The sequence below is a fragment of the Orcinus orca genome, chromosome 2, assembly GCF_937001465.1.
Source record: "Orcinus orca chromosome 2, mOrcOrc1.1, whole genome shotgun sequence".
Lineage (NCBI taxonomy): Eukaryota > Metazoa > Chordata > Mammalia > Artiodactyla > Delphinidae > Orcinus > Orcinus orca.
This window is the reverse complement of record NC_064560.1, coordinates 191,744,725-191,771,673: the sequence shown is the minus strand read 5'-3', so window position 1 is coordinate 191,771,673 and position 26,949 is coordinate 191,744,725. Positions and strand designations below refer to the sequence as shown.

The window sequence follows — 26,949 nt, the reverse complement described above, 5'->3', positions numbered from 1 at the left end:
GCCCTCCAACCAGGCCAAATACACAGGTACTATTTCTCCAGAAATAATTTTGGGGATAATGTTTGACTCTTTTTTGAAAGAAACGGTTGCATCAGCACTGAGGAAACTGACATTTGGGACAATTGATCACCTCTGTCCCCCGGCTTGTCCGAAGGCCTCTCCACCGGCCTCTGGATGAGACTCAGCTCAGCTCCCGCCCCTCCACCCTTCCCACCTCTCTTCTCCCTCCTCTGCCCCTTTTCTCTCTCTCTTCCCTTCTCCTCCCCTCCCCCACACCACCCCAGAAGCCCTTTCTCCTCTGAACTCTGAGATGACGGGGCAGAGGCTGGAGGTAAACAGTCCTGTTTGCTGAGGTCACCAGCTTAGACCTCAGTCTCTCCTGGAGGCTTCCAGGCAGTAACTCTGTCTCCTGTCCCCACGGATCACAGCTCTGGCTTGTAGGGTCCTAGAGAGGGTGGCATGTGGAGGTGACACCGCTGGAACTCTTCTTATGAGCCCAGCACCTTCATACTTCATGTCACCTGAGCCATTCAACATGGACAGAGATGGGAACTGAGGCCCAGTCACTTGCTTGTCACACACAGCACTCACAAATGGCCAAAATGAAATCCTTGCCCAGGACTCGGAGACTCTGAGCCCACCCGGCTTTCTCCCCACTAGGAGGCTTTTCCAACCTTACGGTGGAATCAACCACCATGTGTCCACCTGCCAGGGGCTGAAGAGAACACTCTACCCTCCTTGTTCTTTACAACAACACTGATCAGGGCCACCTAGGCTCCAGCGCTGGCCCCGCTGCTTGCGGTGGCCTCTCTCACTGAACCCTCACTGCGACCCGGCACCACGATGTGAGTGCCTCCCTAAGGCTACACGCTTGTCATCAAGAGGCCGGGAGAGGTGCTATGTCCTCTGACTCAGTCCAGGGCTCCATCCTGGGGGGCAGACAGGGGACATAGTGGAAACGGAGGCCCTGCTGCCTAGTCCCCTCTGACGGTGGCTGCTCTCCCAGCAGGAGGGGGATGGGTTCTCACTGGAAAGCACCTCACACCCATCACCAGCTCCCCCCTGGAGCCAGGCAACCCAGGCTTCTCACCCTCGCTCCTCTACTTCCTTGCTGGGTGACCTTGGAAAAGCCCCTTTCTGTCTCTGGGCCCAGTTTCTCCATTGCGGAAATCGGTAACAATTACAAGACTTGCTTCAAAGGGTGAGAGGGAGCCCAAAGCCTCCTCATGTATGTTGGGAGCCCAGGAGGGTGCCTAGAACTGGGAGGTCACAAAGCAGCAGAGGCAGAGAGGACAGAGACCACGTGGGGACACTGGGTGGCGGTTGGGCCATCATCTGACACACCGAGACTTAAAGGAGCTTTGCTTTTCAGAGATGAGGGCAGAGGGAATGTCCCCCCTCCTGGCTCTGGGGCTCCTGGTGGCTGGGCTCTGCTCCAGTGTCCACTGCCTCCCAGGCGGCAGGCTTGACCCGGAGGATGTGACCCCAGAGGACCAACACAAAGGGGCACCTGTGGACGACCACACATTCGTCTCCAGAAACACCGACTTCTCCTTCAGCCTCTACAAGCAGTTGGCTTTGAAGACCTCCAATGAGAATGTCATCTCCTCCCCCCGAGCGTCTCCATGGCCTTGGCCTTCCTGTCCCTGGGGGCCCGTGGACCCACCCTGACGGAGACCCTGGAAGGCCTCAAGTTCAACCTCACAGAGACCCCCGAGACAGAAATCCACCAGGGCTTCCAGCACCTCCTGCAGACGCTCGGCCGACCCAGCGACCAGCTGCAGCTGAGCGTGGGCAACGCCATGTTCGTCCAGGAGCAGCTGAAGCTTCTGGACAAGTTCAGGGAAGATGCCCGGGCGCTGTGTGCCTCTGAGGCCTTCTCCACCGACTTCCGGGATTCCGACACTGCCAAGAAGCTCATCAATGACTATGTGAGGAATAAAACGCAGGGGAAAATTGTGGAGTTGTTCAAGCACCTTGACAAGCTCACAGAGATGATGCTGGTGAATTACGTCTTCTCTAAAGGTGAGTGGCCAGATTGGGGTTTGGGAAGATAAACGAAATTAGTTCTGAGGCTCCAGGACTATGTCTCTTCTGGCTCAGCCACCTGTGTTGTTAGCAAACCATTACAGAAGGGGCTCCCCGTGGCTTAAGCGAGCCTAGGCACCAAGGCCCCGCCCCGACCATAGGCTTTGTCTACTTTAGCTTTATCCAAATTCTACTTCACTTTACAGGACATCAGTGCAGAGGAGCCACTACTTTGTGTGAGGCAGAGAGAGATTTTTTTCTGACTTCAACTTGCCTGGCTGCCAAAAGAAGAAGCTGTTCTTTCAGCTCTCTCCGGGGTGGCCGGGAACTCCAGGTTCCTGCCTGTTGAGATGCTTTCGGACACGCTCAGGAAGGCCTCTGCTGTGCGCACTGTGGGCTGTGTCTGACCTGGGCTCCCTCTAAGGGTCTTGGTCTCCGGGGCTTAAGGTGGGGCTGGCAGCCATCTTCACGGTGTGACAGCCTCTGAGCAGCCTGGACACCCCAAGGCTCTTCAATTGTGTGCTTCTATCATCTTGAGGGTGGGAATGACAAGGCCACCATCTGGGGAAAGTCGCGGGAAGACAATATCCAGCGCAGTGTATTTTCCCAGATTCTAGTTGGACCGGTGCCCAGTCCCATTGATAGAAACTCGATATTGCAAACCTCAGCCTGGAAATTCATAAGGGTCAGAGTGAAGGCAGATAGATTTCATATATGGAGGCAGTAGTGCAATAGAGTCCCAGAATAGATAAGGACAGGAAAAGCTATCCTCGAATCTGGGCGTGGTCAGGTGCCTAAGAGACACTAGCTGTGGGGAAACCAGTTAGCCCTGTGCTGGGGGCCCCTGGCAGAGCCCAGGGCTACCCTTCCTGGGTCTGTGTTTTCGTCTATAAATGAAGGCACAGAATTGCATTTCTTTGGAAAAGGAATCCAGGCCAGGCCTGCTACAATTGTTCTTCGAGTCTCCTGTGCTTTCCGCTCCTATAACCCTGCCCTGGTCTAGGATTTTATCCTCCCAGATCTCCCCACCAGGGGCACCCCAGCCAGCCCTGCATTCCCTCTGCTCCTGCCTCTAACTCTGGGGACACAGGCAGGGCTGGAAACAAAGCAGGAAGCGGGGGTGGATACACACTCCATGAAGCCCCAGGGCCCTTATCTCCCCAAGAAGCCCCCATCACTGAATGCTCCATCCTCCTGCGGGAAGACGCCAGCCCTCTCCTCTGCTGGCCCCGCCCTGCCCTCCTGGTACCCATGTGGCTCCTGCTTCAGCCTGGCTCACAAGGCTGCGGGGACATGTGTGCTCCCTGCAAAGCCAGTGACTAGCCACTGGTCACTAACACTGTTCCCTTTAAGGACCAGGAGCTCCCATTTCTCCGCAGTCCCAGCCTCACCCCATCTCTCCCTTGCCCTGTCCTGTTCCTGTTGGTTTCTCACGTAGCACAATTAACCAGGTTTGTTTCATGTCCCCCTTCCCAATCCAGACCTCTGGGCTCACCCCTGTCCCCAAGGGCCTACCCACCTGCCCAGGTGCAAACCTAGCAGGGCCATCCCTAGAGGCACGTGGGGGGCTGCTGGTGTGGGGAGGGTCTGCCCCGCTCAGGAACCAGGGCAGAGGAGTGAGACACCTGCAGCCCTTGCACCACAGACCCCTCACCTGTCCCTCCACCTCTAGCCCAGTGGAAGAAGCCCTTTGATCCCAGCCGTACTTATAAGTCAGAGTTCCACGTGAACAAGAACAGGACAGTGGAGGTGCCCATGATGACCACTGGGGGCCTGGAAACGCCTTACTTCCGGGACGAGGAGCTGCCTGCACCGCGCTGGAGCTCAGGTACACCAGCGACGACAGCGCGCCCTTCATCCTCCCTGACGAGGGCAAAATGCACGACCTGGAGGCCAAGCTGCTCCCAGAGACGCTGAGGAGGTGGAGAGATTCCCTGCAGCCCAGGTGACTGTCCCCAGGACCCGGAGCTGTGGGCCCACCTGCCTTCTCGGCCCTTCCCCCTCTTCCAGGACTCCGGACCCGCAGCCCCCGGGCCTCAGTAATGTCCAGGGGCGGGGGCAGAGGTGGGAGGGCCCGTCCAGGGCCGACCTTGCCCTTGGCTGCCTGCGTGGCTCTGGGCCTGAGCTGTTCCTTCTCTAAGATGATGACATCAGAGGGGGCAGGGCTGAGGGTTCCTCTGACACTGACATGTGCTGAGTCGTGAGGATCCTCACACAACCCCCGACACTCATGCTGTTCTCTCCGTGGCTCCACCTCTTGCAGGTGGAGGGGGGCGGATGGGACTGGGATCAGTTGGGGGCTCAGTTGAGACAGACGTGAGCATCAGCTTTGCACGGGCTAAACATTAATTCACTCATTTATTCATTCAACCATTCAGCACTGATTGAATGAATGAATGAAGATCAAGCTACGTCTGAGGGACTAATTTAGACTCTGAGGGTAGGTCAGTGAATAAAGCAGTAAATTCCCTGCCCTACGGGCACTTACTTTGCAGTTGGAGGAGACAGACAGGAAATAAATATAGTAAATTATTTGCTACTTTGAGAGGGGATAAATGGGGAGGTGGGGATAGTAAAGCACAGTAAAATCATGAAAAAATGGGACCCGCAAGTAGCTTGTGATTGTAAGCAGGGTGGCCCTTAGGTGATGTTTGAGGTGAGGGATTGAGCCATGTGCATATGGTGGGGAAAAGCGTTCCTGGCTGAGGGAACAGCCGGTGCAAAACCTGTAAGACAGGAGGGAGCCTGGTGTGGTTGAGGGTTAGTGAGGCCAGAGCAGCAGAGCAGAGGGAGTGAGAGGGAAAGTTGGGAGAGGTCAGGACCCCAGGGGGGATTCAGGTCACTTGGAGCCTTGCAGACCCCTCGACGCGGCCCCCTCTGAGGGAAATAGAGACTCATCACAAGGTTTTGGGCCAAAGAGTGAACGATCTGAGTCATGTTTTAAACGGATCACCCAGGTCGTCCAGTGGAGAACAGACAGCCGAGGACCAGCATGGAGGCAGGGAGGCCAGCCAGGCGCCCAGTGCACTCACCCAGGGGAGCTGCTGGGGATACACCAGCAGGAACCGGGAAGGGCGGAAGGGGTCGGGCTCTGGATAAACTGAGCGCAGACACACAGGCCAGGATGTGGAATTCAGGAGACCAATAACAAGGGGGACAGCAGAGGGAGAGGCACTTCTGGGCGCAGTGTCTGCTGCAGCGGAGATAGGGAAGGCTGTGGGCAGCTATGCAGATCCTAGGGGTAACGGGTGTGGAAAGTACATTATAAACCACAAGGAATGAGAGACCTGCCTAGACGTGACATTGAGGCTGCAGTCCCTTCCCCAACCCCTGTCCAGGGGACTGCACGCCTTGGGGCTACCTGACTCTCAGCCCCTCCTCACTGCAGATTCCAGGAGACTCCAGGACACGGGACCCATCCTCCCCCTGCACCTACTCCAGGACACGGGACCCACCCTCCCCCTGCGCCTACTCCCTTCCCAAGCCTTTCCTTCCTCCAGTACCAAGAGCTACCACAGGGCGGGGGCTCAGTGAAGAGTTGTAAGTGGATAGAATATTCATCAGACATCTTTGATTTACAAGCACTGGGGGGACCAGCATCTACACGTTCCTGGCCCTTGGAGGGCGCTCACTAAGAATCTGTTGAATGAATGGATAAAGGAGGGGGGAGGGAGGGAGGGAGGGAGGAAAGATAGCCTATGAGGAGGAATAGGTACCCCCCTGCTCCCAAGGGGCTCAACGTTTAATGGGAGCCACAGCCTCCTCGTATTTGGCATCTGTAAGAGCTGACACCGTGAGAAGAGTCTTAAGGGAAATAGAGACAAAGAGAGAGGAGACATCTGTTGCTCCAAGAACCTGCTGCCACCTCTGCTCAGAAGCAGATGCATCCCTGCCCTCAAGGAGCTCACTGGGAAGACAAGATAGAGATGTTGGATTGGTTGATTCAGGTCCCCAAGGCCCTTGAATGCAGCCCCCAGCCCTCCACGTCCCGCCCAAGCCCCTTCCCGGCCCCTCCCCTCCCCACTGCCCGCACTCAGGCTGCCTCTGTGCTGTGGGGCAGCCCTTCTTTCTCCCCTCTTTCCTGCAAGTGCATCCTCCTGTCTCCTGGACTCCTCTTCACCCAGTCAGCTCTGTTCACTCCTCCGGGACTCAGGCTCCATGCCATCTCCTGCAGGAAGCCTTCCTGGTGCCCATGGAGCAGCCGCCCCAGCACAGTCTCGCGGCTGCTGGAGTTAGGGTGTTTCCTGCACCCTACAGGCTTGCAGGGGCGAAGCAGGGCCAGGTGTGGTGCTGGTGCACTGCCTGGCATTTTAGACTCCTGCCGATGGGAATGCATAATTCACAGTTTAAGGACAGTAAGCAGGAGGGGTAAAGAAAATGTGGAAAAGAACCTGTATTTCCAGCAAGAAGTGGGTGGTTGGAGAGGAAACCAAGGAAGACCACGCTGAGACATGGGAGAAAGGCAGGCTCTCAGTCCAGCAGACGTTCAGGTTTATTTTTCTCATTTCCTAGAAGAGTTCACCCCCTCCTTCCAAAGTTTTCCATCTCCAGCGATTATGATCTGCAAGACATCCTTCCACTTATGGGCATGGGGAAAGTCTTCCCCCTGGCAGCTGGCCCGTCAGACATTAAAGATGCAGAGGCGCTGGTGGTTTCCCAGGTGGGTGTTTAAACTTTGGACAATTCATCTCCACATGGGAGCTTGAATGGTGAAGGCCATGCCAGAGTTTTGTGTAAACTTGAATGAGTAAAATAACTGTATTTCTCTTTACTCACTCACCTTCCCTGGACTCCTCAGAAGGGCTTGGTCCCACCCCCATCCTGGGGGTGGTCCCACCTTCTCTGCAACATATTGTGACATGGAAGCCCATCTAGCGGGAGGGCCTGGGGTGGAATCAGCTGTGAACCCCCGTCTCATGCTCCAACTTTTACTGCCTATGCGATAAATAATTCAAGTCCTGTACCCCTCACTTTCTTCATCTTTAAAAGGAGCATTATAGCCCTTGGCTCATGTGTTATGTCTAGCAGAGCAGGTAAGAGGTAATAGGTACTAACAACAGCTACAGGGCCATCGTGATGGAAATATACTAAGAGCACAAGACAAGAACACCAGGGCCCCTGGTACTGTGATCCTAGAAGCAGAGAAGTCAGAGTGAATGGGGGAGGCTGGGCAGCCCTGCAGCCTCCCCTGCACCCCACCTGCCAAAGGACCTGGTAAAGGAGGCGTAGGTGCCAAGGGGCCTGCGGGGTCCAGGGATGGGAAGCCATTTCCTATGCAAAGTAACTGAGCGCTAGGGCAGGAGAGGAGCAGAAAGCAGTGTCCGCTCATCTGCTACTTTGACGTGGGGGGACTGTGGACAGTTCCCTGTGCCTGTGACAGTTGCCCCCTCCCCTAATATGGGGGGTGTTTTGGACTCAGACAGAGAGGGGTCCAGATCAGGGAACCCCTGCTCTTTTCCTCTCTGACCCTGGGCCCAGCACTCACAGCCTTTGACTGCACTTTGCACATCTGTGCATCACGACTATGCAAACCAGCTGACAGGTTTGTTGGGACAAACAAGTTGAACAGGTTGACAGCACAGTGACGGCCAGCGGCAGAAGGTGGATGAATGTCTGTCCCCTTGGAGACACTCAGGCAGCTGCTCACCTCCCTCCCACCTCGTCTCTGGTGGGTAATGCTCTGGGGTCCCCCTGGTGGTCCGCAGCGCTGTGCTTGATGTGGGCAAGGAGGGCATGGAAGGAGCTGCTGCCATGGGAAGCAACTTGATCTACAAGACTAGAGAAGTGATCACTATGCATTTCAACAGGCCTTTTATGTTTCCCATACTCAGTAAAGACACCCAGAGCATCATCTTTTTGGGCAAAGTCACCAACCCCAGTCAAGCCTAGAGCTCTCCCCTGAGTGGCGGGCCCCCTCGCTAAGGAGCTGGGTGCCCAGCTCCCTGGGGGCAGCCTGGTCCCTGTGCCCCGAGGAGCCCCCTGCCTGGTCCCACCTGCTCACCCTGGTGATGGTGACAGTGACTCTGCTGGGGGTTTCACATGCCCAGGGAGTCTGTGTCCTGGTTACAAGGACGCTCTGAGCCCTGTAACAGCAGTAAGCCACCTTCCTTGGACTGGACTCTTTCCTGGGTGTCTCCACACTTACCTACGTGATCCCATGCCATGGGCAGCCTGGGCCCCAAGGCCAAGCCCCCCGACCTCCCACACACGCTCAGCCCGCCCCAGACTCTGGGCCCCTCTGTCTCAGCCTCACCAGCCAGCCCAGGAGCAGGCTTTGTGCCTGTGACCAAGCCCACTGGACCTCAGGCCCAGGGCTGGGAGGGGCCCCTGCTGCCCGATGCCCACTTCCGGGGGCTCTGGTCCCAGGTCCAGGTTCACTCTTCCATCCCCCAGGGCCCAGGATGTGCCCTCGTGCTGACATTGCAGGGGCTCCGACCCTCACCTCTTCTGGCACAGCCCCTGGACCCCTCACTCCTGCAGCTGAGCTGGGCCTCCCCCCAGGGTCTCCCCTGCTGCCCCCCAGCACCTCAACCTGGGAGACCAACTACTTCCAGGTTCCCAGACGAGCTACTCCACCACCTGACGAGTTCCACATACTCGCCTGACAGAGGATTCCCCCTCAGCAGCCAGAACGGGGGTATGGGAGCAAACGGTCAATAAACACACACCTGCAATAAAAGGGACCCACTTGGTTCTTCACGTCCCTGATGTGATCAGGGGCTGTGTCATCTCCAGGAAGGTCAGCTCCCGGCGTAACTGATGACGTCACCCACAACTGAACGGTTGAGATCTCTCTGCCAGGCAGCCTGCTCAGCCCTCTACCTGGAATAACCCGTTTAGTCCTTGAAATGATCACATGAGATACTGGCTGTTACTCATCCCATTTTACCGCTGAGGAAACTGAGGAACAGAGAGGCTCAGTCATTTCCCCCAAGGCCACACAGCTACTAATTATTGCCGGCAGGATGTTATCCCAACCTCCCGGATCAGAGAAACACTCTAAACCACAGAATGAATCTGCCCTCAAAGATTTTCACAGCAGTGACCCTCATGGGACTTAGGAACTGATGCGAAACCTGGATGATGATACAAGGCTCTGGAGGCTGACAGAAGAGGATCGAACTCCGCCTGGGAAGTCGGCGAGCCATTCCTGGAGGACGTGCTTTTTGTGCTGCCATCAGAGGGAGAATAAAATGCGGTAGGGTAAACAGAGAGGAGAATGTCCTTGGCAGGAGAAAGACATTTTCAAGAACCCGAAGAAAGCTGGGCAGACCTGGAGCAGGAAGCGGAGGGCCTGCAGAGGTGATGGGGCCATGATGGAGCCGCTGGACCACTGGGGGCCTGGCAGCTTGGTAAGGATGCTGGAAAGGTTCCATAGACACCTGGGCAGCTTTAAAGGAATTTGAACAGAGGGTCTCTCTGAGCAGATTGGCATAGTAGAAAAATGACTCCAGCTGCTGTGTAGAGAAGCAGTTCAGGGCCAGGACAGGGATGCAGGCTGGACATTAAAGGGGATGCTGCAGGAAATGGGGCCAAAGCCCAGGATGGAGAGGGAGAGCAGGGATGAGTGGAAGGCTGTGAAGAGAACCCATGTTTCTGTGAATGGACGTGGGGAAGAAGCTCCTGGATGGTGACAAAGCATCCCCTGAGGAAGGACCCCCAGCATGTTGGGAGGAGGGCAGGGGACACCCTCACATTCAGATCCCAGATGTGTGGTTCCCTGGAGACAGCCAAGGGATCTGCTCAGGGGAGTTCAGGAGAGAATCAGGGCTGGAGGGAAGCATGAGGATTCGTCCCCCAGGATGGGCAGGTGAGCGCTGAGGGGAGGAGGTCCCCTAAGCTGAGTGCCATGGGGTGAGAAGGGGAGGGCACCCGAAAGGATGGGGCACCAAGGAGAAGGAACAGAGTGGGGAGGAGGGAGGGGCATGGGAGGAAATCTGTCACCCCAGGACCACAGGAGAGGTACCCAGGGGACAGAGGAGGGGACTTAGGGGTAAGGGAAGGATCAATGGTCCATGGGATGCAGTGATCTAAAGCCACAGGGGACGGGGCAAGGGCGGGGTGAACAGAGTGAGAGGAGGCCTGCCCTGGGTTGGAGGGGGAGGGAGGGAGAGCGAGAGGGTGTGCAGACGGCCTTTCTGGAGTTTAGCCTTCAGGGTGGTGAGATCTGGGCTGGAGTTGGCTTGTGTGCTTTAAAGACCCTGTAACCTTGGGCCCGTTTGTGTGACCTTAGGAAAGATTCAGGAGGTGGGGCGACAGGCACCAGGGCTGCAGCGTGGCACAAGTCCTAAGGGACAGTTAATAGAGGCGACTTGACCCCATCCCTAACCTGGGGCTGCACACCCAGCAGGGATGCTGCATGTGATTATCTAGTTTCCCAAATCCATTTTTTGAAGAGAATATCTTTTCCCCATTGATTGGGTTTTTGATCCCTAGTCAAATATTAATTGACTGTATGTGCAAGAGGTGACTTCTGGGCTCTTTATTCTGTTCCTTTCATCTATGTGAATATTTATGCCAGTACCGTACTGTTTGATTACTATAGCTTTGTCATACAGTTTGAAATCAGGAAATGGGATGCCTCCAGCTTTGTTATTTTTTCAGAGGTTTGCTTTGGAAAATTGCAAATATGTGGGGATTGAACACACCCTGAGGTGAAGACAAATGTCAATGTCACCTTTGGAGAGAATTGAGAACAGGCAAGGGGTCACCCTTTTGGTAGCCCATGGGAATGTGGGAGTCTACACTCTGCACATCAAGCCTGGCTCCATAACCTACTCCTGATGTCCTTTATTACCTGTGTGACCCTGGGGGGGCTGAGCCCCTGACCACCCTGAGCTTCTCTCTCCTTGTTTGTAAAATGGGGATGAATATTTTACAATAGTGTAATAGTATTACGATATGTAAATACTACTGCTCTCCGTGGGCTCCTCAGCCTCTCTGGAAGGTGGTTAATTTTAGAGGAAAATATGTATCACTGTGGTACAAGCTGCTCTGAAGGTAGGTGTGGATCTGAAGGTGAGGCTCTGCCAGGCTTTCAGATCTGGGGCAAGTTACCTAATCTTTGTGCCTCGGTTTTCTTATCTCTGAATGGACACAACAGTCTACCTTGTTGGGATGTGAAGATAATTCAATAAAAATTAATAATGTCCCATGCCTGGCATGATACTAAAGCCTTCATACTTAGATTGCGTGTGCATGTGCATGTATAAACACTCACATATAACACACGACAAGTGTTCATAGATGTGTATATGAGTAATGCCTTACTGACTCAGGAAGTAACTTTTCTTCTTTAAGAAATAATCTGTCGGGCTTCCCTGGTGGCGCAGTGGTTGAGAGTCAGCCTGCCGACGCAGGGGACACGGGTTCGTGCCCCGGTCCGAGAAGATCCCACATGCTGCGGAGCGGCTGGGCCCGTGAGCCATGGCAGCTGAGCCTGCACGTCTAGAGCCTGTGCTCCGCCACAGCAATGAGAGGCCCGTGTACCGCAAAAAAAAAAAAAAAAAAAAAAAAAGAACTAATCTGTCTGTTCATCTGTATAATAGGACCATTAATTTTAGCCTTATCAGCTTCAAACGGATGAGAAGGTCAAAAGAGACTGTGGCTGTCAAAACCACTTGAGACCCACAGAGCACTGTACAAATGTGAGGAGAAGGAATTCAATGCTGAATTAAGAGCGTGATTAAGGAGGGAAGCATACAATCCTCTTGGCTCTTTTGGAGGAAATAAAAGACCTTGAGGCTTTGGGATTCTTCCTGTTCTAACCCGTGCCTCCTGGGACCTGCCAGAGGAAGGGGACTCATGCCCCTTAATTTAGTGCTTGCTTCCAGGGTTACTTCAAGTGGCGATCACAGCCCTCCTGCAGAAGAATCACCAGAGAGGGGAAGGAAGGAGAGCTTAAATGCAGTGTCCCTGACTTCCCCTTGCCCTAAATCAGAATGTCCTGGGGTAAGTGCAGGATTTTAAACAATCTCCCCAGGCAGTTGTCATGCACACTGAAGGTGCCAAATACTTCTTTGAAAGAAACTCAACAAGTAGCAATAAAATGGGACAGATGATGAGCTCCCCATCACTGGAGGTATACAAGCAGATACATCAAGGATTCAGTGGGCAGAAAATTATTGATTGCCTCCTATGTCTGAGTCAGCAAGGGAGGCTTCTCAGATGCTGTGGAAAGTAGGGTTGTGATGTATTGCAGCCCTGATTCTGAGATGGAGATCCCACATTGGATATATGTTCTCTCTCCTCTGAGGAGCACGTGATTCTCCAGGACTGCTGTAGTGTCATCCCGAGCTCTTCCACGCAGGCCTCGAACTTCCCCAGGATCTGCCTCTGCATGCTTGTGGATGCTTTTCTGGGCCTCCACCTGTTACTGCGTGGCCTCCAGGGGCCCGGGCCGTTAAATGTGCATCAGCCCACGGTCAGGGTATCTGAGCAGCAGATCCTGGAAGCCCTCCTGGATCTGGGCCTCGCACCCCACGTTGAGGTTGAACCAGGCCCTCCAAGAGGTGGGTCCTGCTGGGTGTTGGGGCCCCGAGGAAGAACACGTCCAAGGCCAAAGAGATGGTTACTGGGGAGAAGGGAGTGTTCTGTCCAGAGCACCCAAAGTCAAATGTCTGTAGAGGCTGAAGGCAAAGCCTACGTTGCTCTCGGAGATTTGGGGGCAGCCCAAGGCTGTCCTGGGGGCTGGGGTTAGTGAGATCAGAACCTTCTTGGTTAACCAGGGCCAGACAGTGAGCCACAGCCATGAACACGGTGATCAGCAGCGACCACTGACGGATCTCCATCCTCGGGGCTCCTTGGTCTGGAAACAGGGGCAGGAAAGGACAACAACAATGATGAAAGTAATAGTAATGAGTGATATTACTGATTCTCGGAGTGTCTGTTCTGTGCCAGGCACTGTGCAAATGCTTCAGGGTCATGACCTCTTTTTAAAAATTAATTAATTAATTACACTTTTTATTTTATATTGGAGTACAATTGATTAACAATGTTTTAGTTTCAGGTGTACAATGAAGTGATTCAGTTATACATATACATGTATCTATTCTTTTTTAAATTCTTCTCCCGATCTACAGAATAGTTTTTTCATCCTCACCACAGCCCAGTGAGGAAGGAAGGCACTGTTTTCACATCCCCATTTGACAAAGAAGAAAACAGAGGCTTGGGAAGGTGAGGGAGCTGCCCAAGGTCAAGCAGCTGGTAGGTGGTGGAGTCAGGACTGAACCCAGAGCCTGGTGGGGGGCGGATTCATGACCAGATGAGCGGATCGTCTAGCAAACAGCCTGTCTGAACAGAAGCACCGGTACCTTGTGCACCTGCTGCGAGCGCCTGACACAAACCAAGGACTGCTGGCAGCCAGAGTATCTGTAAGAGGAGCAGAGTGGAATCCGCCTCTCACCACTGTGGCCTCTCCTGTTGCGGAGCACAGGCTCCGGACGCGCAGGCTCAGCGGCCATGGCTCACGGGCCCAGCCACTCTGCAGCACGTGGGATCCTCCCAGACCGGCGCACGAACCCGTGTCCCCTGCATCGGCAGGCGGACCCTCAACCACTGCGCCACCAGGGAAGCCCCGCACTAGATTTTTTTTAGGTAGAATTGTGAAGGACAAGTGGTCTCTCTCCCTACACTGGTTGTGTTGAGCCTCTAGGAGGTTCCTGGGACAGACCTTAGTTCTCTGGTTTTGCTGCTCTAGCTCAGCCCCGGGGACAGACAGACTCAGCCTGGCTAGTCAGAGAGTCTAAGTCAGCCCTCCCTCCAGGGGCCCCTGTGGACCAAGATCTTCCCAGGATCCTCTACGTCCCAGCATCTCCCAGGACCCTTGGACTCTGGTCTCCAGGTGCTTGTCTACCCATGAGACAGGAAACCTCCTGCTGGTTGTGCCTGCAGGTCCCCTGCAGCTCAAGCCCCATCAATGTGCGATACAACTTGGTTACTAGCTATTGATTGATATCTTCCTTCCATGACTTGTCAACCATTTCTTTTCTCTAGGCTTCTCATCAGCAGCATTTAAACCTGCTCACTTTTCACTCAACTTTCAGTTTTCAAAAATATATGTCTTCCTCTCTTTTCCCCTCCAGCTCCCCTTTGTTTCTCTTTGTCTTTGATGACAAATTGCTAGAAAGAAATGTCTCCCCTTGCTGTACCCCTGTGCACCACTGATTCTCTTTGAAACTCTACAATCTGCTTCCTCCCCCCTTGTCTCAACTGCCATTGCTCCTGCGAGCCGCCAAAGACTCCACTTGGTAGGTCCAGCCTATCCTGTGGACACTGTCCTTTCCTCTCTCCCCACGTGTCCCCTCTTCCTAGTCCTTCTCTGTCTCTTTGGGTGCCCTCTCTTCCTTTTCCTTGTCCCCTAAGTGTGGTCATTCCTGATGACGGGGTCCCAGGCTCCCCTCTCTACACGCTCTCACCAGGAGGGAGTCCTCATCAGGAAGTCTCGTCTCTCCTCTGCATTAGCAGATTTCCAGGCCCTGATCAGATTTCCTTGCTGAATGCCAGATCTGTAGAAGCAAATGCTCACTGTTCTTTTCGTCGCAGATGCCGGCCAGGCATCTCAGGTCTATATGGGAGCTCAGCCTCTTGCTCACAGATCACGGTCCTCTCCCTACGTTACCCATCTCTCCAAACGGCTCCCTCAGTTTCTTTAGCTCCCAAGCTGGCAACCTGAATGTCACCTTTACTACAGACTGTCCTTATTTCTTCATGAATAATTGATTACTCAGTCCAATCCATGGTACCTCCTAACCGTGTCTCAAAATGTCCCTTTTTCTCTACCTTCACATCTATATCCCCTGTCGGTCTACTACCCTCTTCTCCTTAATTCCTACGATTGTCTCCTGACTATGTTCCATTCCATTTAGGCAGAGCCGTATTGAATCGTGCAAAGAAAGCACTGGGTCCAAGGAAGTGGGTGGATTGCAGCCAAGAGGACCCAACGTTAACCACTTTACTGGCTGCCATGATTTACAGAGCTTCACACGCAGATGACGGAGGTTCAGGGAGCACAAAGCAGCTCCCAGGATCACTTAGCATTCCAGACTCAGCTGGGCTTAGAGCCCTGATGTCCTGACTCTCCTGTTCTCTGCACCTTAGCTGGGCAACTCCCTCCTCTGCAGGGAATTCTAGACTTTCTTAATGTTGCAGTACCTCACGTAGACCACCAAGGCACCCCATGGATCACACAGATCTGGGCTTAATTAAACTTGCTGAGTGGTAGGGACGATCACTTTGACAGCATCTCAGTAATATTTCAAACGGGGAAGTTAGGAGAAGTAAAAGGTTTCATTGGCTGGACTCAGTTCACAGTGGCTTTAGGGTGATAGTTAGAAAGTGTGGTCAGATTTTATAAACTAGATGAGAAGCCAAGCCTCTTATCTTTATAGCCCGTGAGTCTGTGCAGTGTCACTCTTAAAACAGCTTGCTGTGGGCTTATCTTGGGACACATGGGTCTGAACAAGCGGCTGTTAATAAATTCTGGACTTAGGGAGTACCTGTTGGGTATGGCATATCTGTTTTGCGAGTCCTGGTACAGTTTTCTTTGCAAATTGTGATTTCACTTTCATTGCTTATTAGGATTGACAACTCTGCCCAGAAAGAGGATGCTCTGGGCGTCTGGGCAATGAATGGGGCTGTTGAAATGCACAATGGTCGATTAAGTCCTCCTTGCAGAGGAGTGAATTTTGATACCCATGGCGGCAACTGCTTCAGTGTGCTTCCTCAGCCGTCTCAACCCCAGCCCTCATGCAGCACCATGGGGCCAGCAGAAGTTCACACACTTAGATATCAGAGCAGGTGTCTGGTGTGGCCCGGAGGGTGGGCAGTGCGGTGGGGCTGTGGAACCCAGCCTTTGACATATGGTAATAGTAGTATTATAGTAGTTGTAACTAATGGTCTTTTAGAGAAGATGCTCTCTGGTCGTTTAAGTGCTGAGGTAGTTAACAATGTCAGATAATTTTTTTTTTTTTTTTTTGAGGTACGCAGGCCTCTCACTGTTGTGGCCTCTCCCGCTGTGGAGCACAGGCTCCAGACGCGCAGGCTCAGCGGCCGTGGCTCATGGGCCCAGCCGCTCCGCGGCATGTGGGATCTTCCCGGACCGGGGCATGAACCCGCGTCCCCTGCATCGGCAGGCGGACTCTCAACTACTGCGCCACCAGGGAAGCCCCAATGTCAGGTAATTTGGCCAAGGCTGTGTTACCATAAAGTGTCAAGCCAAGCCTGCTGAAGCCTGCTGACTCCAAAGACACCATGGATAACTGCATGGCAGGAGGAAATACAGCAATATACGAATCACCCTGTGTGTTCAAACTCAAGGTACGCTAGCCTATTCAAACTCGAGGTGCCATCTTGTTTCCAGATACCTCTATCTTTCCCCATCAGCCTCTCCTGTCATCACTCCTGATTTCCTCAGCCTGAAACATAAAAATCCCATCATTTGAACGACTCCCGGGTCATTATTTTCAATAGAATCTTTTTTCCTTTGTGCTGGCCACGCATGTTTCCTCCATCCCTGTACCTAGGGGGGATCGTTGACTACCATATCATCCAGCAGTCTGCCCTCTTTTTGTCTATGTCTGGACTGTGGAGATGCCTGGAAACCACACCCCTACACAGGTCAGTGACCTGTCCTCCAGTCCCCTAGGGACCCCACTCATGCCTGCTAGAACTTTGAGGTTTCCCAATGTCTTCTTGTCTCTCCTGTCCTAGACTTCTGATCCTTTTGCTTCCGCAAGATGGATTCAGTAGATAACATCTCTCTGCAGCACAGGGAAAATAGGAGTCATTTGAGACAAGCTCCCTCACCTTTTGACCACATGCTTAGAGCCACGCTCTCATCCTCTTGTCCTCTCTAGGGTGGAATATGTGCCACGCTTCTGGTCAAAGGGCTCCCCCTCTTGTGCTCAGCATCCCTTCCATCCCCATCTCACCATCTCTGATTAATTTCTTCTATCTGTTATCTTCAACTTCTTTTTCTTTGTGACTTTTATTATTTGAACATGCTGAAGTCTCTCATTTTTTAAAAACTGGGATGAAAATCCTCACTTTGTCCTAATTGATTCTCAAGGTCTCCTTTCTCCAATTTCCTGTCTCTGATGTCAAATTGCTATGGAGCAAGGCTGATGTGGTGGACTCCCCGAACTGACCCTTCATCTGCCCACCCCTACCACCAGTTCCTGCTTTCACCAAGGACCCCAGGACAAGGACACCAATGGATCACTGGTGGACCATCCCCAAGGGCCACGCTTCATCCTTCTCCTCCTTGCCTGCCTAGCCTTGTCCCATGCTGTGACCACATCTTCCTTTGGCCGTCGAAAGACCACACCTTCCCTCTTCCTGCTGTTTTGCTGTCTCTTCAGAGGGCTTCTTGTGGTCCTCGAATTCCCTTACATGTTGGATTTTGGCTAAGTTTGGCTCCAGGATCTGAGCACCATCCTTGATGTCTAAGATACCTGTCTCACCTCATGGTCTCACTCAACCACCGATGCACAATGAAATCCACCTCTCCAGCTCAAATTTTCCTACTGAGCGGGGGACCTTCAAGATGGCAGAGGAGTAAGACGTGGAGATCACCTTCCTCTCCACAAATACATCAAAAATACATCCACATGTGGAACAACTCCTACAGAACACCTACTGAACGCTGGCAGAAGACCTCAGACTTCCCAAAAGGCAAGAAACTCCCCATGTACCTGGGTAGGGCAAAAGAAAAAACAGAGACAAAAGAATAGGGATGGGACCTGCACCTCTGGGAGGGAGTTGTGAAGGAGGAAAGGTTTCCACACACTAGAAGCCCCTTCACTGGCAGAGATGAGGAGTGGCAGGGAGGAAGCTTCAGAGCTGCGGAGGAGAGCACAGCAACAGGGGTGCGGAGGGCAAAGCGGCGAGATTCCTGCACAGGGCATCGGTGCTGACCGGCACTCACCAGCCCGAGAGGCTTGTCTGCTCACCCGCCGGGGCGGGCGGGGCTGGGAGCTGAGGCTCGGGCTTCCGTAGGATCCCAGGGAGAGGACTGGGGTAGGCGGCGTGAACACAGCCTGCAGGGGGTTAGTGCACCACAGCTAGCCAGGAGGGAGTCCGGGAAAACGTCTGTACCTGCCGAAGAGACAGGAGACCATTGCTTCCAGGTGCATGAGGAGAGGGGATTCAGAGCACCGTCTAAATGAACTCCAGAGACGGGCACGAGCCACAGCTATCAGCGCGGACCCCAGAGACGGGTATAAGACGCTAAGGCTGCTGCTGCCGCCACCAAGAAGCCTGTGTGCGAGCACAGGTCACTCTCCGCACCTCCCCTCCCGGAGCCTGTGCAGCCCGCCACTGCCAGGGTCCCGTGATCCAGGGACAACTTCCCTGGGAGAACGCACGGTGCACCTCAGGCTGGTGCAACGTCCCACCGGCCTCTGTCGCCACAGGCTCGCCCCGCATCTGTGCCCCTCCCTCCCCCCGGCCTGACTGAGCCAGAGCCCCCGAATCAACTGCTCCTTTAACCCCATCCTGTCTGAGCAGGAACAGATGCCCTCAGGTGACCTACACACAGAGTCGGGTCCAAATACAAAGCTGAACCCCAGGAGCTGTGCGAACAAAGAAGAGAAAAGGAAATTTCTCCCAGCGACCTCAGGAGCAGTGGATCAACTCTACACAATCAACTTGATGTACCTGCATCTGTGGAATGGCTGAACAGACAACGAATCATCCCAAGTTGAGGTGGTGGACATTGGGAGCAGCTGTAGACTTGGGGTTTGCTTTCTGCATCTAATCTGTTTCTGGTTTTATGTTTATCTTAGTTTAGTATTTAGAGCTTATTATCATTGATAGATTTGTTTATTGATTTGGTTGCTCTCTTCCTTTTTTTTCAATGTATATATATATTTATCCTTTTTCTCTTTTTGTGAGTGTGTACGTGTATCCTTCTTTGTGTGATTCTGTCTGTATAGCTTTGCTTTTACCATTTGTCCTAGGGTTCTTTCTGTCCTTATTTATTTATTTATTTTTGTATAGTTTTTAGCACTTGTTATCATTGGTGGATTTGTTTTTTGGTTTGGTTGTTCTCTCCTTTCTTTCTATTTTTAAATTTTTTATTACATTTTTATTTTTTTAATTTATAATAATAATTTTTTATTTTAATAACTTTATTTTATTTTATTTTATTTATTTATTTATTTTGTCTCACTTTTCTTCTGAGCCATGTGGCTGATGGGGTCTTGGTGCTCCAGCTGGGTGTCAGGCCTGAGCCTCTGAGGTGGGAGACCCGAGTTCAGGATATTGGTCCACCAGAGACCTCCCTGCCCCACGAAATATCAAAACGCGAAAGGTCTTCCAGAGATCTCCATCTCAATGCTAAGATCCAGCTCTACTCAATGACCAGCAAGCTACAGTGCTGGACACCCTACACCAAACAACTAGCAAGACAGGAACACAACCCCACCCATTAGCAAAGATGCTGCCTAAATTAATAATAAGGTCACAGACGCTTCAAAACACACCACCGGATGAAGTCCTGCCCACCAGAAAAGCAAGATCCAGCCTCATCCACCAGAACACAGGCACCAGTCCCCTCCACTAGGAAGCCTACACTGAACCGCCTTACCCACTGGGGAGCAGACATCAAAAACAACGGGAACGACGAACCTGCAGCCTGCTAAAAGGAGACTCCAAACACAGTAAGATAAGCAAAATGAGAAGACAGAGAAATACACAACAGATGAAGGAGCAAGGTAAAAACCCACCGGAACAAACAAATGAAGAGGAAATAGGCAGTCTACTTGAAAGAGAATTAAGAGCAATGGTAGTAAAGATGATCCAAACTCTTGGAAAGAGAATGGAGAAAATACAAGAAAGGTTTAACAAGGACCCAGAAGAACAAAACAGCAAACAAACAATGATGACAACACAATAAATGAAATTAAAAATTCGCTAGGAGGAAACAATAGCAGAATAACTGAGGCAGAAGAACGGATAAGTGACCAGGAAGATAAAATAGTGAAAATAACTACCACAGGGCATAATAAAGAAAAAAGAATGAAAAGAATTGAGGACGGTCTCAGAGACCTCTAGGACAACATTAAACAGACCAACATTTGAATTATAGGAGTCCCAGAAGAAGAAGAGAGAGAGAAAAAAAAAAGGGACTGAGAAAATATTTGAAGTGATTATAGTTGAAAACTTCCCTAATATGGGAAAGGAAATAGTCAATCAAGTCCAGGAAGCACAGAGAGTCCCATACAGGATAAATCCAAGGGGAAACATGCCAAGACACATATTAATCAAGCTATCAAAAATTAAATTCAAAGAAAAAATATTAAAAGCAGCAAAGGAAAAACAAAAAATAACATACAAGGGAACTCCCATAAGGTTAGCAGCTGATCGTTCAGCAGAAACTCTGCAAGCCAGAAGGGAATGACAGGAAATATTTAAAGTGATGGAAGGGAAAAACCTACAACCAAGATTAGTCTGCCCAGCAAGGATCTCATTCAGATTTGACAGAGAAATTAAAACTTTTACAGACAAGCAAAAGTTAAGAGAATTCAGCACCAAAAAACCATCTTTACAACAAATGCTAAAGGAACTTCTCTAGGCAGGAAACACAAGAGAAGGAAAAGACCTACAATAACAAACCCAAAACAATTAAGAAAATGGTAATAGGAACATATATATCGATAATTACCTTAAATGTAAATGGATTAAATGCTCCAACCAAAAGACATAGACTGGTCGAATGGATACAAAAACAAGAGCCATATATATGCTGCCTACAAGACACCCACTTCAGACCTAGGGCACATACAGACGGAAAATGAGGGGATGGTAAAAGATATTCCATGCAAATGGAAATCAAAAGAAAGCTGGAGTAGCAATTCTCATATCAGACAAAATAGACTTTAAAATAAAGACTATTACAAGAGGCAAAGACAGACACTACATAATGATCAAGGGATCAATCCAAGAAGAAAATATAACAATTGTAAATATTTATGAACCCAACACAGGAACACCTCAACACATAAAGCAACTGCTAACAGCCATAAAAGGGGAAATCGACAGTAACACAAACGTAATACGGGACTTTAACATCCCAGTTTCACCAATGGACAGATCATCAAAAATGAAAATAAATAAGGAAATACAGCTTTAAATGATACATGAAGCAAGATGGACTTGGTTGCTATTTTTAGGTCATTACATCCAAAAACGAAAGAATACACTTTCTTCTCAAGTGCTCATGGAATATTCTCCAGGATAGATGATATCTTGGGTCATAAATCAAGCCTTGGTAAATTTAAGAAAATTGAAATCATATCAAGTAACATTTGCGACCACAATGCTATGAGACTAGATATCAATTAAAGGGAAAAATCTGTAAAAACAGAAACACATGGAGGCTAAACAATACACTACTAAATAACCAAGATATCACTGAAGAAATCAAAGAGGAAATCAAAAAATATCTAAATACAAATTACAATGAAAACATGACGACCCTAAACCTATAAGATGCAGCAATAGCTGTTCTAAGAGGGAAGTTTATAGTAATACAGTCCTACCTCAAGAAACAAGAAACATCTCAAATAAACAACCTAACCTTACACCTAAGGAAATTAGAGAAAGAAGAACAAAAGAATCCCAAAATTAGCAGAAGGAAAGAAAACATAAAGATCAGATCAGAAATAAATGAAAAAGAAATGAAGGAAACAATAGCAAAGATCAATCAAACTAAAACTGGTTCTTTGAGAAGATAAACAAAATTGATAAACCATTGCCAGAATCATCAAGAAAAAAAGGGACAAGACACAAATTAATAGAATTAGAAATGAAAAAGGAGATGTAACAACTGACACTCCAGAAATACAAAGGATCATGAGAGATTACAACAAGCAACTACATACCAATAAAATGGACAACCTGGAAGAAATGGACAAATTCTTAGAAAGGTATAACCTTCCAAGACTGAACCAGGAAGAAATAGAATACATAAACAGACCAATCACAAGCACTGAAATTGAAACTTTGATCAAAAATCTTCCAACAAACAAAAGTCCAGGACCAGATGGATTCACAGGCGAATTCTATCAAACATTTAAAGAAGAGCTAACACCTATCCTTCTCAAACTCTTCCAAAATATAGCAGAAGGAGGAACACTCCCAAACTCATTCTACAAGACTACCATCACTCTGATTCTAAGACCAGACAAAGATGTCACAAAAATAGAAAACTACAGGCCAATATCACTGATGAACATACATGCAAAAATCCTCAACAAAATACTAGCAAACAGAATCCAACAGCACATTAAAATGATCAAACACCATGATCAAGTGGGGTTTACCCCAGGAATGCAAGGATTCTTCAATATATGCAAATTAATCAATGTGATAAACCATATTAACAAATTGAAGGAGAAAAACCATATGATGATCTCAATAGATGCAGAAAACCTTTTGACAAAATTCAACACCGATTTATCATAAAAACTCTCCAGAAAGTAGGCATAGAGGGAACTGACCTCAATATAATAAAGGCCATATAGGACAAACCCACAGTCAACATTGTTGTCAATGGTGAAAAACTGAAACCATTTCCACTAAGATCAGGAACAAGACAAGGTTGCCCACTCTCACTACTATTTTTCAACATAGTTTTGGAAGTTTTAGCCACAGCAATCAGAGAAGAAAAAGAAATAAAAGGAATCCAAATTGGAAAAGAAGAAGTAAAACTCTCACTGTTTGCAGATGACATGAGACTATACATAGGGAATCCTAAAGATGATACCAGAAAATTTCTAGAGCTAATCAGTGAATTTGTTAGTGTATCAGGATACAAAATTAATGCACAGAAATTTCTTGCATTCCTATACACTACTGATGAAAAGTATGAAAGAGAAATTAATGAAACACTCCCATGTACCACTGCAACAGAAAGAATAAAATACCTAGGCATAAACCTTCCTAAGGAGACAAAAGACCTGTATGCAGAAAACTATAAGACACTGATGAAAGAAATTAAAGATGATACAAACAGATAGAGAGATATACCATGTTATTGGATTGGAAGAACAAACATTGTGAAAATGACTATACTACCCAAAGCAATCTACAGATTCAATGCAATCCCTATCAAACTACCAATGGCATTCTTCACAGAACTAGAATACGAAATTTCACAATTTGTATGGAAACACAAAAGACCCTGAATAACCAAACAATGTTGAGAAAGAAAAACGTAGCTGGAGGTATCAGGCTCCCTAACTTCAGACTATACTACAAAGCTACAGTAATCAAGACAGTATGGTACTGGCACAAAAACAGAAATATAGATCAATGGAACAGGATAGAAAACCCAGAGAGAAATCCACGCACATATGGTCACCTTTTCTTTGATAAAGGCGGCAAGAATGTACAATGGAGAAAAGACAGCCTCTTCAGTAAGTGGGGCTGGGAATACAGGACAGCCACATGTAAAAGAATGAAATTAGAACACTCCCTAAAACCATCCACAAAAATAAACTCAAAATGGATTAAAGACCTAAATGTAAGGCCAGACAGTATCAAACTCTTAGAGGAAAACATAGGCAGAACACTCTATGACATAAATCACAGCAAGATCTTTTTTGACCCACCTCCTGGAGAAATGGAAATAAAAACAAAAATAAACTAATGGGACCTAAGGAAACTTAAAAGCTTTTACACAGCAAAGGAAACAATGAACAAAATGAAAAGGCAACCCTCAGAATGGGAGAAAATATTTGCAAATGAAGCAACTGACAAAGGATTAATCTCCAAAATATACAAGCAGCTCGTGCAGCCCAATACCAACAAAACAAACAACGCAATCCAGAAATGGCAGAAGACCTAAATAGACATTTCTCCAAAGAAGATATACGGATTGCCAACAAACACGTGAAAGGATGCTCAACATCACTAATCATTAGAAAATGCAAATCAAAACTACAGTGTGGTATCACCTTACACCGGTCAGAATGGCCATCATCAGAGAATCTACAAACATTAAATGCTGGAGAGGATGTGGATGAAAGGGAATCCACTTGCACTGTTGGTGGGAATGTAAATTGATACAGCCACTATGGAGAACAGTATCGAGGTTCCTTAAAAAACTAAAAAAAAAAACTACCATACGACCCAGCAACCCCACTACTGGGCATATGCCCTGAGAAAACCATAATTGAAAAAGTCATGTACCACGATGTTCATTGCAGCTCTATTTACAGTAGCCAGGACATGGAAGCAACCTAAGTGTCCATCGACAGATGAATGGATAAAGAAGTTGTGGCACATATATACAATGGAATATTACTCAGCCATAAAAGGAAGCAGAATTGAGTTATTTGTAGTGAGGTGGATGGACCTAGAGTCTGTCATACAGAGTGAAGTAAGTCAGGAAGAGAAAAATACCATATGCTAACACATATATATGGAATCTAAAAAAAAAAAAATTGCTTCTGAAGAACCTAGGGGCAGGACAGGGATAAAGACGCAGACATAGAGAATGGACTTGAGGACATGAGGAGGGGGAAGGGTAAGCTGGGACGAAGTGAGAGAGTGACATGGACATATGTTCGCTACCAAATGTAAAATAGATAGCTAGTGGGAAGAAGATGCATAGCAGAGGGATATCAGCTTGGTGCTTTGTGTCCACCTAGAGGGGTGGGATAGGGAGGGTGGGAGGGAGACGCAAGAGGGAGGAGATATGGGGATATATGTATATGTATGTGTATAGCTGATTCACTTTGTTATACAGCAGAAACTAACACACCATTGTAAAACAATTATACTCCAATAAAGATGTTAAAAAAAATTTTTCCTACTGAACTTCAGATCCACAGAGCCCATGATGTATTGGACTTCTCTTCATATACAACCTACAGTCATCTTAAACTTCACATGTCCAAATCAAAGCTTATCATCTTCCTGCAAAAAATGTTATTCATTTTGTAATCCTTAACTCACAGGACAATGTGGGAATTCCAGTTTCCCAAGCCTCCAGCCCAGCAACCTGGGGGTCATCTTTGATTTCTTCCTGTCCTCTTCACAACCAAGCACTAATTCCTGTCGATTATATATGTTAACGTTTCTCCAATTTGTCTCCTTTTCTCTACCCATCTTCCCAATTCCTTGGCTCAGACTAGAAAAGCTGGTCTTTCTGTTTCTCCTCTTCTTATCCAACCCACACCCTACCCCCCATCCATCTTCCCCTCCTCAGCCAGGGTGATCTTTCCAAAGGGTAATCTCATCAATACATTACCTGTTTGTAATATTTGACCGTTACCCACCTCTTTGAATAATCTAACATCATGGTGGGTGATGCCAATAAGACGACCAAACAAACATCCCCTGATTGTACCCCCAGCCTGCAACAACAATAATTTGGCATCCATCAGGCTGTGGGATCCAGCACTATACACAAGGGACCTGGGAGGAATCTTGCCCTCCTGTGTGTCAGGTAATATTCATTCAGACCTCAGTCCCAGCTGTGGACCCTGAAGTGACCTGTCAACTGGCTTCAGTCCCTCTTGACTGTGGTCTGGGATCCCCTGGAGAACACTGACTTAGAATATTACCGACAGACAAGAGAGCCTTGTGAATGTCCGTGAGGCTGGTGGAGAAGTGCCGGTTCACCCTGGAACAGAAACAAATTCTAAGTTTGGATACACCCGAGAGAGTAAGAGGAACAGTTTGACTTATCTGTCACCGCTCTCCCAAGACAGCACAGCTTGATGCCCAGAGAGCCCTTCTCAGCCCGTGGTTTCTCCCACTGGGGAAAGTAAGAGCATGTGCGTGATTGCCTACCTTCCCCATCCCTGTGGAATGATGCCAAAGAAGCCCATTTCTCTCTTGTGGCATCCAGAGTACTGATTCCTGAGCTGTACCACCTGGGAGCAGTGAGGGGTTGGAATAACATCAACCAGGGCTTGGAACATATCACAGGGTTGTGTAGCCTACAAACTGTGTCACAGACTCCATCAGGATGGCCACAAACCACTGGTAAGCCTTACCCACGAATCACCCCAGCTTGTCCACAAGGTACCCGCAGTGCTCTGCATGCCCCACTCCTACCCCACGGCCAGCTTCCTGTGCACACTCCCAGTGGCAGCAAGAGTGAGCTTTTTGGAAGAGTTTGAGAAGGACTGGTGTTAATTCTTCTTTAAATGTTTGGTAGAATTTGTTACTGAAACCATCTGGTCCTGGGCTTCGCTTTGTTGGGAGATTTTTGATCGTTGCTTCAATTTCCTTAATTATATTGATCAATTCAGATTTTCTACTTCTTCATCATTCAGTCTTGGTAGATTGTATGTTTCTAGGAATGTATCCATTTCTTCTAGGTTATCCAAAATGTTGGCATATACTTGTTTATACTAGTCTCTTATAATCCTTTGTATTTCTGTAGTATCAGTTGTAAAGTCTGTCTTTCATTTCTGATTTCATTTATTTAAGTCTGCTCTCTTTTTTTCCTTAGACTAGCTAAAGTTTTGTCAATTTTGTTCATCTTTTCAAAGAAGCAGCTCTTAGTTTCATTGATCTTTTCTGTTGTTTTTCTGGTCTCTGTTTCATTTTTTTCTGCTCTTTGTTTTCTCCTTTCTGTGAACTTTGGCTTAGTGTGTCCTTTTTCTAGTTCCTTAGGTGTAAAGTTAGGTTGTTTATTTTGGATATTAACTCCTTATCATCTATCTGATAAGGAGTTAACATCCAAAATATATAATGAATCCACAAAACTTAATAACAATAAAGTAAATAATCTGATTTTTAAAAGGGCAGACCTGAACAGACATTTTTCTACAGAAGACGTACAAAAGGGCAACAGGTACATGAAGAGAGGTTCAACATCACTAATCATCAGGAAAATACAAATCAAAACCACAATGAAGTGTCACTTCACACCTGTTAGAATGGCTATAATGAAAAAGAAAA

The 26,949-nt window shown here is 48.9% G+C and overlaps 1 protein-coding gene across 1 annotated transcript; it reads left to right on the top strand.

The window, feature by feature from the left end:
• The first annotated feature begins 1,374 nt into the window (after nucleotides 1-1,374).
• Nucleotides 1,375-7,917, top strand: LOC101275382 (serpin A3-8-like). Its single transcript, XM_033419462.2, is given in 6 exon segments — nucleotides 1,375-1,612; nucleotides 1,615-2,025; nucleotides 3,701-3,832; nucleotides 3,835-3,973; nucleotides 6,541-6,687; nucleotides 7,722-7,917. Coding segments are annotated over 6 exon segments (1,263 nt in total).
• Nucleotides 7,918-26,949: the final 19,032 nt, after the last annotated feature.